This window comes from Vulpes vulpes, chromosome 15, assembly GCF_048418805.1.
Source record: "Vulpes vulpes isolate BD-2025 chromosome 15, VulVul3, whole genome shotgun sequence".
Classification (NCBI taxonomy): domain Eukaryota; kingdom Metazoa; phylum Chordata; class Mammalia; order Carnivora; family Canidae; genus Vulpes; species Vulpes vulpes.
Window position 1 is genome coordinate 114,254,304 of NC_132794.1, and position 14,177 is coordinate 114,268,480.

At 55.9% G+C, this 14,177-nt stretch overlaps 1 protein-coding gene across 16 annotated transcripts in view; it reads left to right on the plus strand.

Moving 5' to 3' along the window:
- The window catches only part of PTPRE (protein tyrosine phosphatase receptor type E), a 155,911-nt gene that overhangs the window by 133,215 nt on the left and 8,519 nt on the right, over positions 1 to 14,177 (plus strand). For 9 of the 16 annotated variants that reach the window (XM_072740414.1, XM_072740415.1, XM_072740404.1 and 6 more), the window contains 9 exons: positions 3,123 to 3,242; positions 4,403 to 4,566; positions 6,956 to 7,091; positions 7,441 to 7,590; positions 7,935 to 8,028; positions 8,889 to 8,965; positions 9,755 to 9,889; positions 12,626 to 12,751; positions 13,471 to 13,637. In XM_072740414.1, coding sequence (XP_072596515.1) covers positions 3,123 to 3,242; positions 4,403 to 4,566; positions 6,956 to 7,091; positions 7,441 to 7,590; positions 7,935 to 8,028; positions 8,889 to 8,965; positions 9,755 to 9,889; positions 12,626 to 12,751; positions 13,471 to 13,637 — 1,169 coding nt within the window. The remainder of the gene's footprint in view (positions 1 to 3,122; positions 3,243 to 4,402; positions 4,567 to 6,955; positions 7,092 to 7,440; positions 7,591 to 7,934; positions 8,029 to 8,888; positions 8,966 to 9,754; positions 9,890 to 12,625; positions 12,752 to 13,470; positions 13,638 to 14,177) is intronic. The other 7 variants (XM_072740402.1, XM_072740407.1, XM_072740409.1 and 4 more) reach the window with 1 other exon arrangement.

Below are 14,177 nucleotides of genomic sequence, written 5' to 3' on the forward strand. Positions count from 1 at the left end.
CCGAGGACTCTCTTTTAGTTTCTGGTACTTTTGCTGGGAGGCATGCTCACCACATCCTTTTCCTATTCCTCTCCCTTCTTATCTCTGCCGAAGGAAAAAAAAAAAGAAAAACAACAAACCACCAGTGGCTCACAGCATTTTTTATCTTGAAATAAATACGCTGTGTTCCAGGCATCTCACTGCTCTAGATCGTGATGCAGAAATGTCACGGAGTTAGCTCTTTTTTTCAGCCGGGGGTCCCTGGCCAGCGGGCTGCTCTCGCCCTGGTGGGGGCCACGGAGCTCAGGCCTGAGAGGCTCAGCCTCGAGTTACACACGCATTTCCTGCTTCTTACCCAGACTAGAGAGATGCTCTTGGAAAACGAGGTGCATTGAAGGAATGTGGATTCATCACCCCCGTTTAGCTGTTTCTAACGTGACACGTGATGCACGTGCATTGTAAGAAAAAGCTTGAAACCTCTATAAAGAAGAAGGTTAAACAGATTCACTCCCTAAATGTGACAAATGCTCCTTGGTGTCTGCTGTCCTGGGCAGGCAGTGCTGCCCCGGGGGATGGGGGGCGTTGGGGGGGGGCCGTGAACCAGCTCACAAACCCTACCTCCTGCTATGTCTTTGCCTCTGGGTGTGTGGGGGGGTGCAGACGCCAAACAGAAAGCAGATAAATGTAAACTGTATCAGGAGGTGACATAAAAAATAGCAGAGAGGAGCGCCTGGGTGGCTCAGTCAGTTAAGCATCTGCCTTCGGCTCAGGTTGTGATCCTGGGGGCCCTGGGATCAAGTCCCGCATCAGGCTCCCTGCTCAGCTGGGAGTCTGCTTCTCTCTCTCCCCCCACTTGTGCTCTGTTGCTCATTCTCTCTCATAAATAGATGAAATCTTAAAAAAAAATAGCGGAGAGCACAGGGCCAGCGGCAGGCAGGGAGGGCCAAGCGAGCCAGGTGGACCGAGGGCACAGCGGGTGGAGCCCCAGGTGGGCGTGGGGCATGCAGGGCCACTTCTGTGCCTTCTAGTCCTTCGGTCTTGACCTAAGGGACTCAGATCCCTATCAACTAAGTCACAGTACAGCATGACTATGGTTTCTGGGGCAGGAAGGAGGGGGCCCCCCTGCGGGAGCCGCACCCTCTCTTGGGTGTGGGTCAGGGCAGGGGCTGGAGCCACATGGAATCTCAAAGGCTGGGAGAGGACTTGACCAAATCCACCCCGAGGGAGACACCCTGGGTGTGCGGGTGGGGGGGATGTGATCGCCAGGCCCTGAGTCATCTCCTGGGCCCCCAGACATGCTGGGAGCAGAACCACTAGGGATGCATCTGGGAACTGGGCCTGGGGCTCCAGTGGAAGGCTGAGACGGGGGCCCGTGGCAGGCTTCACAGCAGAAAGCAGGGGCCTGAGTTTCAGGACGTGAGCTCGCTCTCCACAGTGGAAAAATCTCAGGCTAGAAGGAGACTTGCTGGGGATGGGGAGACTGTTCTAGCATGTTCCAGGGTGAGGGCCAGAGCAAGGTGGAGGAGACAAGCAGGTGGAGAGGAAGGGCCAGCATGGGGGGAGACCTCTGTCCTGCTGCTCCCTGGGTCCCGGTGGGTGCCTGCTGGTCTCTACCCCAGCCCCGCTGTCACGCAGGGGCCTGGGAACCGCTGGCCGGGCCCACCAAGCTCAGGCAGCTGGGCTCGGGCTCCAGGGAAGGGCTGCCCTTTGAGACCAAGGGCTCGGGGAGCTGGGCCGGGGCTCGAGGGGCACACTGGCTGCAGGCAGGGCGGGCAGGGCAGGCAGGGCAGGCACGGAGGAGCCGCCTGCCAAGTGCCACCGTCACTGATTTGTTCTATGCCTGCCAACCAGCACAGGAAAAGGCCTCCAGTCACCCTTTCCGGTCGGGTCGGATGGGGTTTTTGTTTTGTTTCCAAGGGGGTTGGGACAGGGCTGGAGAGGGCCACCCCTCTCCCGCGGTGAATCCCGCCCCTGGATGGAAAGAGTGACAGCAGGCGGGGGTTTCAAGGCAGGAGCAGTGAACCCTTCCCACGCTCCCAGCAGATGCCTCCGCAGGACCAGGCCCTGGACCCCGAAGAGGAGGCGGCCGCTTCCCCGGGAGCCCCAGGGGGGCCTGGGACCTGAGCCCCCCCTCCACCCCCCACCTCCCGCTGCCACTTGCCAGGGGTGGGACGGGGCAGGGAGGGGGCTTGTTTACAAACAGGAGACCCAGTGAGACGGGCAGGGGGGCCGTGGGTCTCCGAGAAGCCCCCCCTCCCCCAGAGCCTCCTACTGGATTTTTCCATTTCTGTGACTCAGAGCTGGCCTGCTTCTCTATCTTGATTTTCACCATTTCAGATGAAATCATTTCTCAATAGAGTTCCCTTTTCTTCATTGCTTGCACTTCTCTTGTCTCCTCCCTGGCTTCAACGTTCTGGCTCAACGTTGTGAAACGCAGTTGCGGCAGCGGCTCGTGACCGGGCCGGAGGGAGGGCACCGCGGCCGGGGGGAGACAGGAGGCCGAGGGTGGAGGGGCGTGGGGGCCCTTCAAGGGGAGAGGCTCGGGAGGTCCTGGGGGTCCCCCAGGAAGCCAGGAATGGTCCAGACCATCACCTTGGAGTGTTTGACTCTCCTTGGATTCAGAGACGTCCTGGGGGATGGAAGGGAAATTGTCCCGAGGACTCGTAACGCTAATGCGGGGCAGCGCTCACGCGCCCTCAGAGGCCTCGTCCTATGGGCCTGGGGGTGCGCCGTCCCCACGCACAGACACCTGCGGCATAGGGGGACGGAAGGTCCAGAGGTGGGTCCCTGCGTGGCAGCTGCGCATCCCCTGCGGACCCCGTCCTGGGTGGGGGCCGTGGGGAGCGTTAAGCTGTCCCCTCTTCAACAGCGAGCGCACCGGCCAGCTCTGTCCTCGGGGAGCTGAGCAAGGAAAACACTCCCTGCCGGGCCCAGCGACACGCCCCACCCAGCGTCGGTGTCCCCATCAGCCCGGGACCCCGTGTAGACTGGGGACTGCCCACGTGGCTGCGCTCTCTGGGGCCCTTGCCCGGTCGGGGAAACTGTGCGATGGCACCTGGAGTGTGTGCGTGTCGAGTGCGTGGGTGCAGATGGGCCCCCGGCACCCACAGGCCTATTTCTCTCTGTGCCACCATCCCCTGTAGGAGAAGTGCTACCAGTACTGGCCGGACCAGGGGTGCTGGACCTATGGAAACATCCGCGTGTGCGTGGAGGACTGCGTGGTTCTGGTGGATTACACCATCCGGAAGTTCTGCATTCAGTCCGTAAGCGTGTGCAGTTATCGCCTTTCTGGAAAGACAGTTCTTCAAAAGAGCAGTGTCGAGAGTCAGTATGCACCTGGCTTGTCTTTGATATGACGAGCTTCGTCCCCACCCCCGGCCCCCAGCACTGCAGCGGCTCTGGCTGCGCGTGAGGGGGGTGGGGGGGTGGACAGGGTCAGCCTTGGTGGACCGAGGACAAGAACCTATGGTCGAGGGGACGCGTAGGCAGGTGTCTTCAGACAGCGCTGGATGCTCCTGGGCCCGGCTCACTGTTTTGGGCGGAGGAAGTTGGGTCACTTGCGGGGGGCACTGGGATTGGGGGTTCTCACTCAGCAGCATGATGTCATTTCACACATTGCAGTGATGAGGTGGGATTTTTAATTTTTTTTAACAGTCTCGAAAGTATTTCTGTAACCTCCTCAGTATTTGTCATACTGACTTCCTGCTTGTCCCCGCCCAGGCCCTGCCTGAAAGAATGTAAGGTTCTTCAATACCGATGCCCAGGGACAAAGCACATGATATATATGATATATATATATATATATATATATATATATTTTTTTTTTTTTTTTTAATGGGAAAAACAGAAGGTCACAGTGTCAGGAATCAGAGGTAGAGGGCCTGGCGTGCTTAGATGGCAAAATTGGAGTCTGAGGTTTCTAGAAGCCACAGCAAAGATGGGAAGAGGCTGGCCTTTATCATTTCCTGCCCTGCTTGTGTCCTTCGAGGACATGCACACACACACACACACACACACACACACCTCCACGTACGCTCTCTAGCCTTCCATGATCACAGGCCTTGGGTGGGCGGGCCGGCCAGCTGCATCTTCTTTTCCCTCAAAATGGGAGACACTCTGGGGAGTGAAAGGGGGCGCTGCTGGTAAGGATGCAGGCGTAAAGTGCAGCCCTGCTCATTGGTGAGCCCAAGGGCAGGCTTCTGGGGGGTGTCTGGCTTCCCCGGGGGCTGGCCTGCCCTGGGCCTGCGATAGGTGCTGTGGGGTCTGTTGTGCTGCCCCTGGTGTCCTCATGGCTGCCTAGGGCCTAGATGGCGGGGGTGGGGGGTGGCAGGGGCAGTAAGCATCCTCAGAAAGTGATGTCAGGAGCAGGGGGGAGGCAGCACCCCTCACTCATGTCCCCACCCCCACCCCCCATCCCCCACAGCAGCTCCCTGATGGCTGCAAAGCCCCACGGCTTGTCTCCCAGCTGCACTTCACCAGCTGGCCTGACTTCGGCGTGCCTTTCACCCCCATCGGGATGCTGAAGTTCCTGAAGAAGGTGAAGGCTCTCAACCCGGCCCACGCCGGACCCATAGTGGTCCACTGCAGGTACGTCCAGGTGGGACCACAGGGCAGCCCACACACACACAAGGAGGACTTGGCTGTCATGGGAAGATGACCGGTGGGCCGGGATCAGGGTGGGCAGGAGGGCAGGCAGGGCCGGGGTGAAAGCAGCCCCCTGCCCAGGGTGAGTGCAAGTTACTACTGACACCTCAGAGGATCCCTCGAGGTGAGAGCTGGAGGGACATTCTCCACCCGTGAGAGCAGCACTGTTTCTTCCACCGCATCTGAGGGGGAACCCCAGGACCTAGAACAGATAAAAGCCAAGAGGCCTGGTAGATAGAGCTAGCGGGGCTCCCGACAGTTTCTCTTGGCCTGCCTCCACCTCCCCCGGAGACCTCCAAGTCACCTCTGCGGGTAGAGATGGAAACCACACTTCTCTGGGGAGCCCCCAGATTGCACGGGGCTCAGAGTTCCCACGGGGGCTCAGAGGGGCTACAGGGGCTCAGAGGGGCAGGGAGCCATGGCCCAGGCACAGCTAATAGCAGCCAGGAGCAGCCATCCAGGGCAGGGCGTCCTGAAGACCTGCACCTGCTCTGAGGTCCTGGCTGCCGCTTCTCCTCCCTTCCTGCCCGGTGGCAGGAATTGCTGCCCAGAGCACAGCCTGCCGGAAGCCAGCGGGGTGGGGGAGAGGCTCCCGCTGGGTGGCAGCCCCCGGCCTCCACGTCCCACCTCCAGGGCCACACTCATCCTCACGGGGGCTCTCAGCTCCAGGCCACGTAAGGCTCCCGGGGCTTTGGCTTCATGGTGTCCTTGCTGACACACTCATCCTCAATGCTAGATTCTTAATCACTTAAAAGGAACCGATGTCCTCTGCCCGGATACCCCAAGATCGGCATCCCCGTGGAGGCCAGGTGTGAGGACCACCTGGCCTCAACCTTTTCCTGGGGGACCCGCGTGGTGCCTCTCCCGCGTGCACCCCGGGCCAGCCAAGGGGGACTGTGAGCGGCTCAGGGACCCTGACGGCCTTCCAGCCTTCCAGCCGGTGGTTTTGTGGCCTTCCTCGCACATCGGGTGGGGCTCACCTGGCTCTGCACCTGCTGGTTTCTCTGACTTTGTATCTGTGAAGACCTAAGACCCCTGCAAAGGGCCTTTCTTTTTTTTTTTTTTAATTTTTATTTATTTACGATAGTCACACACACAGAGAGAGAGAGAGAGGCAGAGACACAGGTGGAGGGAGAAGCAGGCTCCATGCACCGGGAGCCCGACGCGGGATTCGATCCCGGGTCTGCAGGATCGCGCCCTGGGCCAAAGGCAGGCGCCAAACCGCTGCGCCACCCAGGGATCCCCGCAAAGGGCCTTTCGTGTGTTTTACCTGCTTTCCCCCTTTGAGATGAGAGGTCTGCCCTAGGGGACGGTCTTCACCACTGTCCTAGCCCCATTTTGGAGCCTAACCCAAAAGATGGGTAGCTCCCACCCGCCCCCCCCCCCCCCAAAGAGGAAAGTAGGAGGACTCAGCTCATTAAGTTGTGAGCCTTTTTGTTAAGGAGATGATTTTCCTTTTTGCAAGAGGCTAACACTGCAGGGGCTGGAGGGGGCAGCCCCGTTCGGCGTGCAGTTCTGGTGGAAGATGCTGCACACACGAGTGTGCGTCCCTAGCGGGCCCCTCGTTCAGCAGATACTGGCTGAGTGCCACCGTGTGCCCGCGTTGTCCTGGGTGCTGGGAACAGGTGCGCGCGGCCCACCGTCTGGGGGAGATCCGGCAGGTGGCGGAGGGCAGGACGGAGGCCCGGGAGGTGCTGTGGGGCGCACACTGGGAGGGCGGGAAATCCAAACCCAGGAAGCCAGTCGGGCAGCTTCCTAGCGAAGAAGCCACAGAGCAGAGGCCCTAGGGGTCGGCTGGCTTCAGCCCACCCCGGGGTGAGGCCTGGGAGGCCAGAGGGAGCGAGCTGGTGCCTCCCCTTCGGGCTGGCCTTCCTTAAGGGCCGTCAGACCTGGCCCGGGAGCCTCCTTTTTATAAAGAACCTGGGAAAAAAGCCATTTCAAGTGTGACATTTTTAAAAAAATCCATTTACACTCATGGTGACAGGTCAGCATTGGGTAATGGAAGCAAACCACTCGCACAACGTCGCGCGAGGCTGCTGGCACAGATCTTTCTGAGAAACCTTTGGGACAGTTTCTGTAGTTCGTAGAGGAGCATTTTGAGATCATTTTCCTGAGATTGCGGTGCCCTCTGCTGGCCTCGCCGTAGATCTGCTCTTTATTAACGGAGGAAAGGGGGCACTAAGTGACGCTGGAGGCTCCCCGCAGGGCGGCGGGCTGTCCTCTGTCCTTCTGTCCGGGCGCACAGGTGGGCTCTGCAGTCATTCGCCTCGGGGTGGTCGGGCCGGGGGAGGCGCCTGTGCCTCACCACGTGGCGTCTTCCTTCTCCCTGAAGCGCCGGCGTGGGCCGGACGGGCACCTTCATAGTCATCGATGCCATGATGGACATGATGCACGCCGAGCAGAAGGTCGATGTCTTTGAGTTTGTGTCAAGAATTCGCAACCAGCGCCCCCAGATGGTTCAGACGGATGTGAGTAGCGCCTTGCCCCAGGCCCAGCCCCCATCCCGGCGGGAGCTGCACAGAGCAGACCCAGACCCCTTCGCCACCCCGAAACTACGCGACGGTCCCCCAGAGGGTGCACGTATGACAGCACCTGGCAAGGCCCGTGGGCCCAGTAATGCCAGCTGTTGCGTGATCCTTACCCAACGCCGTAAATGGTCATTACAAATGGCTGTTAATCTGACTTTTGTCCCCAAATCTCCTCCCTCTGGTGAGACGTGGAGAAGAGGAAGCTTGGAAGTTGGGGCTGCTGAGCTCCGAGCGGCCAGAGGCTGCGGGGCTCCCTCGAGGGTGCTGGGCGCTCTGGGTCTCCCCGCAGATGCAGTACACGTTCATTTACCAAGCCTTACTGGAGTACTACCTCTACGGGGACACCGAGCTGGACGTGTCCTCCCTGGAAAAGCACCTGCAGACGCTCCATGGCACCACCAGCCACTTCGACAAGATCGGGCTGGAGGAGGAGTTCAGGGTAAGTGTGGACTGACTCGGGAGGAAGACGAGCGACCAGGGAAAGGAGGCCACACTCTCACTCACTTCCCCTCCTGACTAACCCCAGAAAAATCAGGGTGGCTGCCCCACCTGGGACTTAGGGGGAAGAAGAATCGGGGACTTTCAGAGCAGAGCGGCACCCCGTGTGGGGGAGCGTGTCGTGCACACTGTTTTACTTCCCAAGATTGAGGAAATGTCTGTAGGTGGAGAAAGGTATTTATTGCCCTTTAACAGGTGCCCTCGACGGTGGTGCGGTTACAAGGTTGAGGGACCTGCTCGGGGTGTCGTGTGGTGACCTCATGGGTGTGTCCTTCTTCACTGCAGAAACTGACAAATGTCCGGATCATGAAGGAGAACATGAGGACGGGCAACCTGCCGGCCAACATGAAGAAGGCCAGGGTCATCCAGATTATCCCGTGTAAGGCAGCCCCGGGGCCGCCCCGGGAATTTAAACCCTCGGGGCAGGAAGGGATCAGGGCTGGCGCCCCATGCAAGTCGTGGACGACCCGCCTCTTCGAGCCAGGGCCCAAGGGCAGGACACCCTCGCGGAGCCTGGGGTTAAGGGCTCCTGAGGCCAAGGCGAGTGTTAGGAAGAAAACACCCACCTGTGAAGCGAGGACCGATGACCCAGACGGTCCTGTGTGTCAGGCGGCGGCTTCTGATACGAGACATCAGGCTCCAGGCCTTAGGGAGGCGGGCAGCGGGCAGGGGTGCAGTCAGGGGCCGAGGCTGCTGAGGCCCCGGGTATAGGGCAGGAGGGGGGGCCCGCATCTGTTTGTTGAGGGGGAGGAAAGGAACTCTGTAGAGATCAGAGGAACCAAGAGAAAGGAAGGGCGGGGGAGCACCCCATTGCAGGTGGACCCCCGCTCCTGACATGCTTCAGTGTCACCGAGCATGAAAAGTGCTTGCAGGCTGGGGGAAGCCCGCCTCAGCCCCACACCCTGGCTGCTGCGCGGCCGTGGCTGCCACTCGGGGCCGCCTGCCTGGCCACCCTCCTTTCACTCCTGAAATGCAGTATTTTTAACGCTCGTATTTTGGTATGAATTACCTCAATTCGTGACAAACGAAAATGACAACTGGAATATTTTCAGAGCTTTCCTACTAAAACACCATTTTCTGGGCCAATTTAATTAACCTATTTTATAAAGAAACCCTTCCAGGGACTTCACTTTGCGATTTTTTATTAAGTTTTCTATTCCGGAAACTCGTAGCAACAAATTGAAGTTTGCAAGGCAGGACCGGTGTTTGTGCTAACTGAGGGGCCATGCTGCTTTGCAGATGACTTCAATCGGGTGATCCTTTCCATGAAAAGGGGTCAGGAATACACGGATTACATCAACGCCTCCTTCATAGACGTGAGTACAGCAGCCCTGGGCGTCCTTTGCAAAGACGCACGTTTCCTTTGTCTGGGATCACACGGACCCCTCATTCACTCATTTCCACAATCAGGGAGGAATCCTGAAATGCAAACCATTTCGTTAGCAGACTAACTTGTTTTTTTGTTTTGTTTTAAAAAGAAGAATGGATTTTGGGAATAGAGACCATAGGCCCGCTGCTTAGTAATTGGCTAGTTTTCATTCTGTTCTTAAGCGATTTTTCTTTTTGGTCTCTCATGTGCACCTGTTACACACGGGTGCTCCCACGGCTCTCTAGCCTGCACTTTCTGCAACCAGTTCCCGTGGACAGTGCAGTTGTGTCTTCAGGGCACGGTCACCAGCAGTCTCCACGCACAGCGGCCAAGTCTGCTGTAGAACTTCCCTTTGCAGATGAGAAAACTGTGCCGAAGGGAACTGGATTTGAACCCACATCCTCTATGTCCACACCCAGTCCACCACCGTGATGCTGGCTGAGCCACCATACAGAAACCTGTGAGAGCACAGCCACCGGTGCTATCTCGGGTGGCACAGAGGTGACCCCAGGTGCTGCAGGGGAGTTGCCTCGTTTGCAGCAAGAATTGGCGTCTTGACCCATTGCAGACCTCCTGTGTGTGTGTGTACGTGTGTGCACCAGCGAGGGCTCGGCTCAGCCGGGGAAGCTGGAGAACATTTTCCTCTCCTCAGACCCCGGGCTCTCTTGAACCCCATCTCTGTAGTGGGCCCACGACAAAAGGAGGTCAGACTCTCATCCCTGTTCCCTGTTTGAAGGGCTACCGACAGAAGGACTACTTCATCGCCACCCAGGGGCCCCTGGCGCACACGGTGGAGGACTTCTGGAGGATGGTGTGGGAGTGGAAGTGCCACACGGTCGTGATGCTGACGGAGGTCCAGGAGAGAGAGCAGGTCAGGGGCGCTCGTGCCCGGCTCGGGGACAGTGTGCACCCTTGGTGGCCCAGGCCGCCTGGCACGATCCCAGTGTTCCCCTGGGAATGGCCCACCCACCAGCTGAGGCCTGGCCACAGTGACTGGGGAGGGAGACAGGTTGGAAATGAAAAGAAGTTCCATTTGCTTAGCCATGACCACCCACTGGCTTTTGTTCTTGTCTGATATTTTATTTAACCGGCCTGGAAAGTCTACCATTTTGTATTTTCCACAAATGGCAACTTTGATCAAAATCTATTGAGCAGAGCGACATTTACTTACTTTCTTCAAGACATAAGGACACAGGCATTGATAGGTGGACCTTATGGATGCTGTCCTGGTTGCACTGAATGAGTCAAGTCTTTCCCTGTCCCCAGAGATCCATCCAGGGCCTTTCTGGACTGTATTTATTTAACAACGTAGTAGGTACTCACGAACCCACTATCCAACTGAAAAACCAAACTTTTGCCAGTAATGTACATCTATCTGGGTGCTCTCCCAAGATACAACCACTACCCTGGACCTGTGTTTTTGACGTCTTTGCTTTTTTTAAAAAAACAGCATATTGAGATACAATTCACAATCCATTCAATTCACCTTTTTAAAGGGTGTCAGTGAATTTTAATACATGTGCAGAGTTGTGCAACATCACCACTATTTAACTCCAGATCATTTCCATCACCCCTAAAAGAAACCCCATACCCACGAATAGCCACCAGTCCCCAGCCCTTCCTCCTTCAGCTTCTGCGACCACTAATCTACTTTCTGACTCTATGGATTTGCCTATTCTGGATCTTTCATGTCAGTGAGATCATACATGCCTTTTGTGATCCAGTTCTTGCACTTAGCTTAATGCTTTCTGATTTTAACCATGTTGTATCAAGAATAGGTTCTTTTTTTTTCTCTTGACAATGAATATTCCACTTACGGATGTACCACGTTTTGTTTACCGTTCACCAGTTGATGGATATTGGGTTTGTTTCCACTCTTGAGCTATTAAGAGTTATGGTGGGAACGTCCGCGTTCGAGTTCTTATATGGTTGTGTGTTTTCATTTCTCTTGGGTCGACACCTAGGGGTGGAATTGCTGGGCCGTACCATAGCTCTGGCTTGCACACTCATATAGCCGGGCATTTTGAAGAACCTCCAGACCTCCTTCCAAAGCAGCTGCCCGATTTGACATTCCCACCAGCAGCGTACAAGGGTTCCAGTTTCTCTACCAACACTTACTACTGCTGGTCTTTTTTAAAGCCGTCCTAGTGGCTGTGTTCTTTGCTTCTTCAGAAATCTTTTTATATCCAACACGTGTATGTCTAAAGAAACTGTTCCATTTTGCTTGCTTTTGAACCTTATATAAAGGGTGTCATTACAGTATATATTCTTCTGGGATATATTCTTGCTTTCTCCACTCAGAATGATGCTTTTGATGCTTTTCTACATTGATGCGTAGAGCTGCGGTTCATTCATCAGTGTTTCATTTTGTGCCACTGCACACGCTATGTACATCCTGCATCCGTTTATGCATCCCTTCTCCTGGCATGGGGTTGATTCCGCTTTATTATCTTAAAAATGGTACTACTGGTGCATCCTCCTGCACATGAATAGAAAGTTCTCCAAAGAAACAAAATGCCGTGTTGGAGAGCGTGTGGCAATTTAAGTTAGGAGATAGTTCCTAACTGCTTTGCAAAGTGGTTATGTTTTCCAAGGTAGACACGGACTGTGTAGGAGAGAGATCCTTCCCTGATGTCCCTAGTATCGTTAGGGACCCTCATGTTTGCTGAGTGACTAGGCGTACATATGTATCATCCCTCCTTGGCTCTGCTTGGCGTCCCTCTGATGCCTGTGAGGTCGAGCGTCACTTCCTATATGTATAGATGGCACGTTTCCTCCATGCGAGGCACCTGGTCATGCTTTCCCCCATTTTGCTAGCGAGTTGTTTGTTCTTTTCGTGTTGACTTACAAGAATTCTTTGCATATTCTTTATTATTTTTTTAATAATAAATTTATTTTTTTATTGGTGTTCAATTTGCCAACATATTTGCATACTCTTTATACTAAGCCTTCGTTGGTTTCAGGAACTGCAAATATCTTGTCACAGTTGATGGCATGTCTTTTCACTCCCTCGATGAGGTTTGTTGATGAAGTTCATTGTGTTAGAATCTGATGTCACAATCTTTGTGTTGTGGGTGGTTAGCTCTTTTGAGGCCTTGTTTACTGAGCCCTTCTTCCACCCCAAAATGAAAAGACATTTTCTTGTAAGGCTTTCACAGTTTCATTTTTGACTTTAAGTCTTAACCCATTCTGGGTTTACTTTTATGAAAATTCAAAGCTACCATTATATGGGAGAGCAGGTTGTGCACTGCCCAACCCCAGGAGTGCTGGACCATTCCTCTCAGCCCTGGTAGGCTGTGAGTCAGGGACCCAGCCCTTTTCCTATACGGAAAACCAATTTTTCCAGCTCCATTGATTTAATAGGGAGATTTCTTCCTTGCATCATGTCACTACTGTCCTGTATCAGAGTTCCAAATACACGCGTCTCTGTTTCTGGATTCCTTTGGTCAACAAGTATCAATGGGCATTCATATTCGTATCCGTATGGGATTTATTTGGTCAGATCAAGTACGCTAAGTGGTTTGAGGAGCAATTCTGCATCATATCATCAAACTGCTAACAGCAAGTTATTTCCTATGAGACTTAAAATTGTATTTTATCCCCCAAGGATAAATGCTACCAGTATTGGCCAACGGAAGGCTCAGTGACTCACGGCGATATAACAATCGAAATAAAAAGCGACACACTTTCCGAAGCCATCAGCATACGGGACTTCCTGGTCACTTTCAATCAGGTATTGTAGGCTCTCGGGGACAGAAGGCCCTACGGCACCCCTCAGGGGCTGCTTGCGATCCTACCAGAATGTCCTGCTCCTTCAGCCTTTTCTAATTGGTCCGTTAGCATCAGCTGTCGGGGAGGGGGGGTTGGGGTCGGGAGGGTAGGGAGCCGTGTTATCAAGGGGCAGACCTCCTGGAACATTCAGACCTCCGTGGTCGCCTGCCGCCTTGCTGGAGCACGGAGATGGGGGAGCAGAGCGACCAACTCCAAGAGGCCATCAACGGCCGCCAACACCCCACTCAGGAGAAGTGGCGGTGGCCGTAGGGCAGGAGGAATAAAGTGTGTGGATGAAGCCCCAGAGGCCTCTCCAGGCTTTTTCAGAGCCTCTGGGACATGACGGGTCCTGGCTTTTGAAGAAAGAGATGATCCTGTTCTCGCAAGCTGCCGAGAATCCCGTTAAAGTGCCTGGCAGGCCCCGGCTGCGGGGGGTCCCAGGGCCATCCCCTGGAAATCCTGCTCCCTCTCAGAGGGAAGTCCTGCTAGCCTTCCACTCTAGGGTGCACATGGCCTACAGAGAGCCTGGTCAGGCCCCTAAGGCCAACCAGGTGAGGACAGGCCCCAGGAGGACCCCAAGCCTTGGCCCAAGTCCCTGGGAGGGTGATGGGCCTGGGGCCTGTTCCGGGTGGTCAGGGTCATGTGACCGGGTGGCACCGAGATGCCCTTTCCTGCCCGCAGCCCCTGGCCCGCCAGGAGGAGCAGACCCGAGTGGTACGCCAGTTCCACTTCCACGGCTGGCCCGAGATCGGGATTCCAGCCGAGGGCAAAGGCATGATCGACCTCATCGCGGCCGTGCAGAAGCAGCAGCAACAGACGGGCAACCACCCCATCACGGTGCACTGCAGGTGAGCAGCCCTGGGCCCGGGGAGCCCCCTCCTGGCGGGGCACCTCCAGACTGCACGCCCCCCCCCCCTTCCTGCTCCCAGGGGCGTGATTTCCCTAGACTGTGTTGTCAACTTTCCCTTACACAGATGGCTTTACATAACCGCGTAAAGGTCACCGTCTTATATACACGCAGAACGCATTATGGGGGGAGGAACCAGGAGATGACTCAAACCCACATTTCCTTGAGCTTTTGCAGTCATCCAAAAACCTGCCAAGCACGACTCAGACAAACCCATTCCCAAACTTCAACTGCTTGTCTTCACCGTGAAAGATGGTTCTGGCTCCGGCTGATGTGCCCACCCCTCCCTGTTCTGTCCCCTGCTGGGCTTGAGGAATCGAGTCAGTGCTACAGCACATCCTCACGCAGGTGGATTTTCTGGAGCCAACTCGAGGATGTCCAGGCTGGGATGGCTACCAAAGGCCTGCAGCCCCACCCTGACCCCAAGCTTCTCAGCCCAGCTCCCAAGTCAGGTGCAAGGGAGGCCACAGGAGGGATGTGC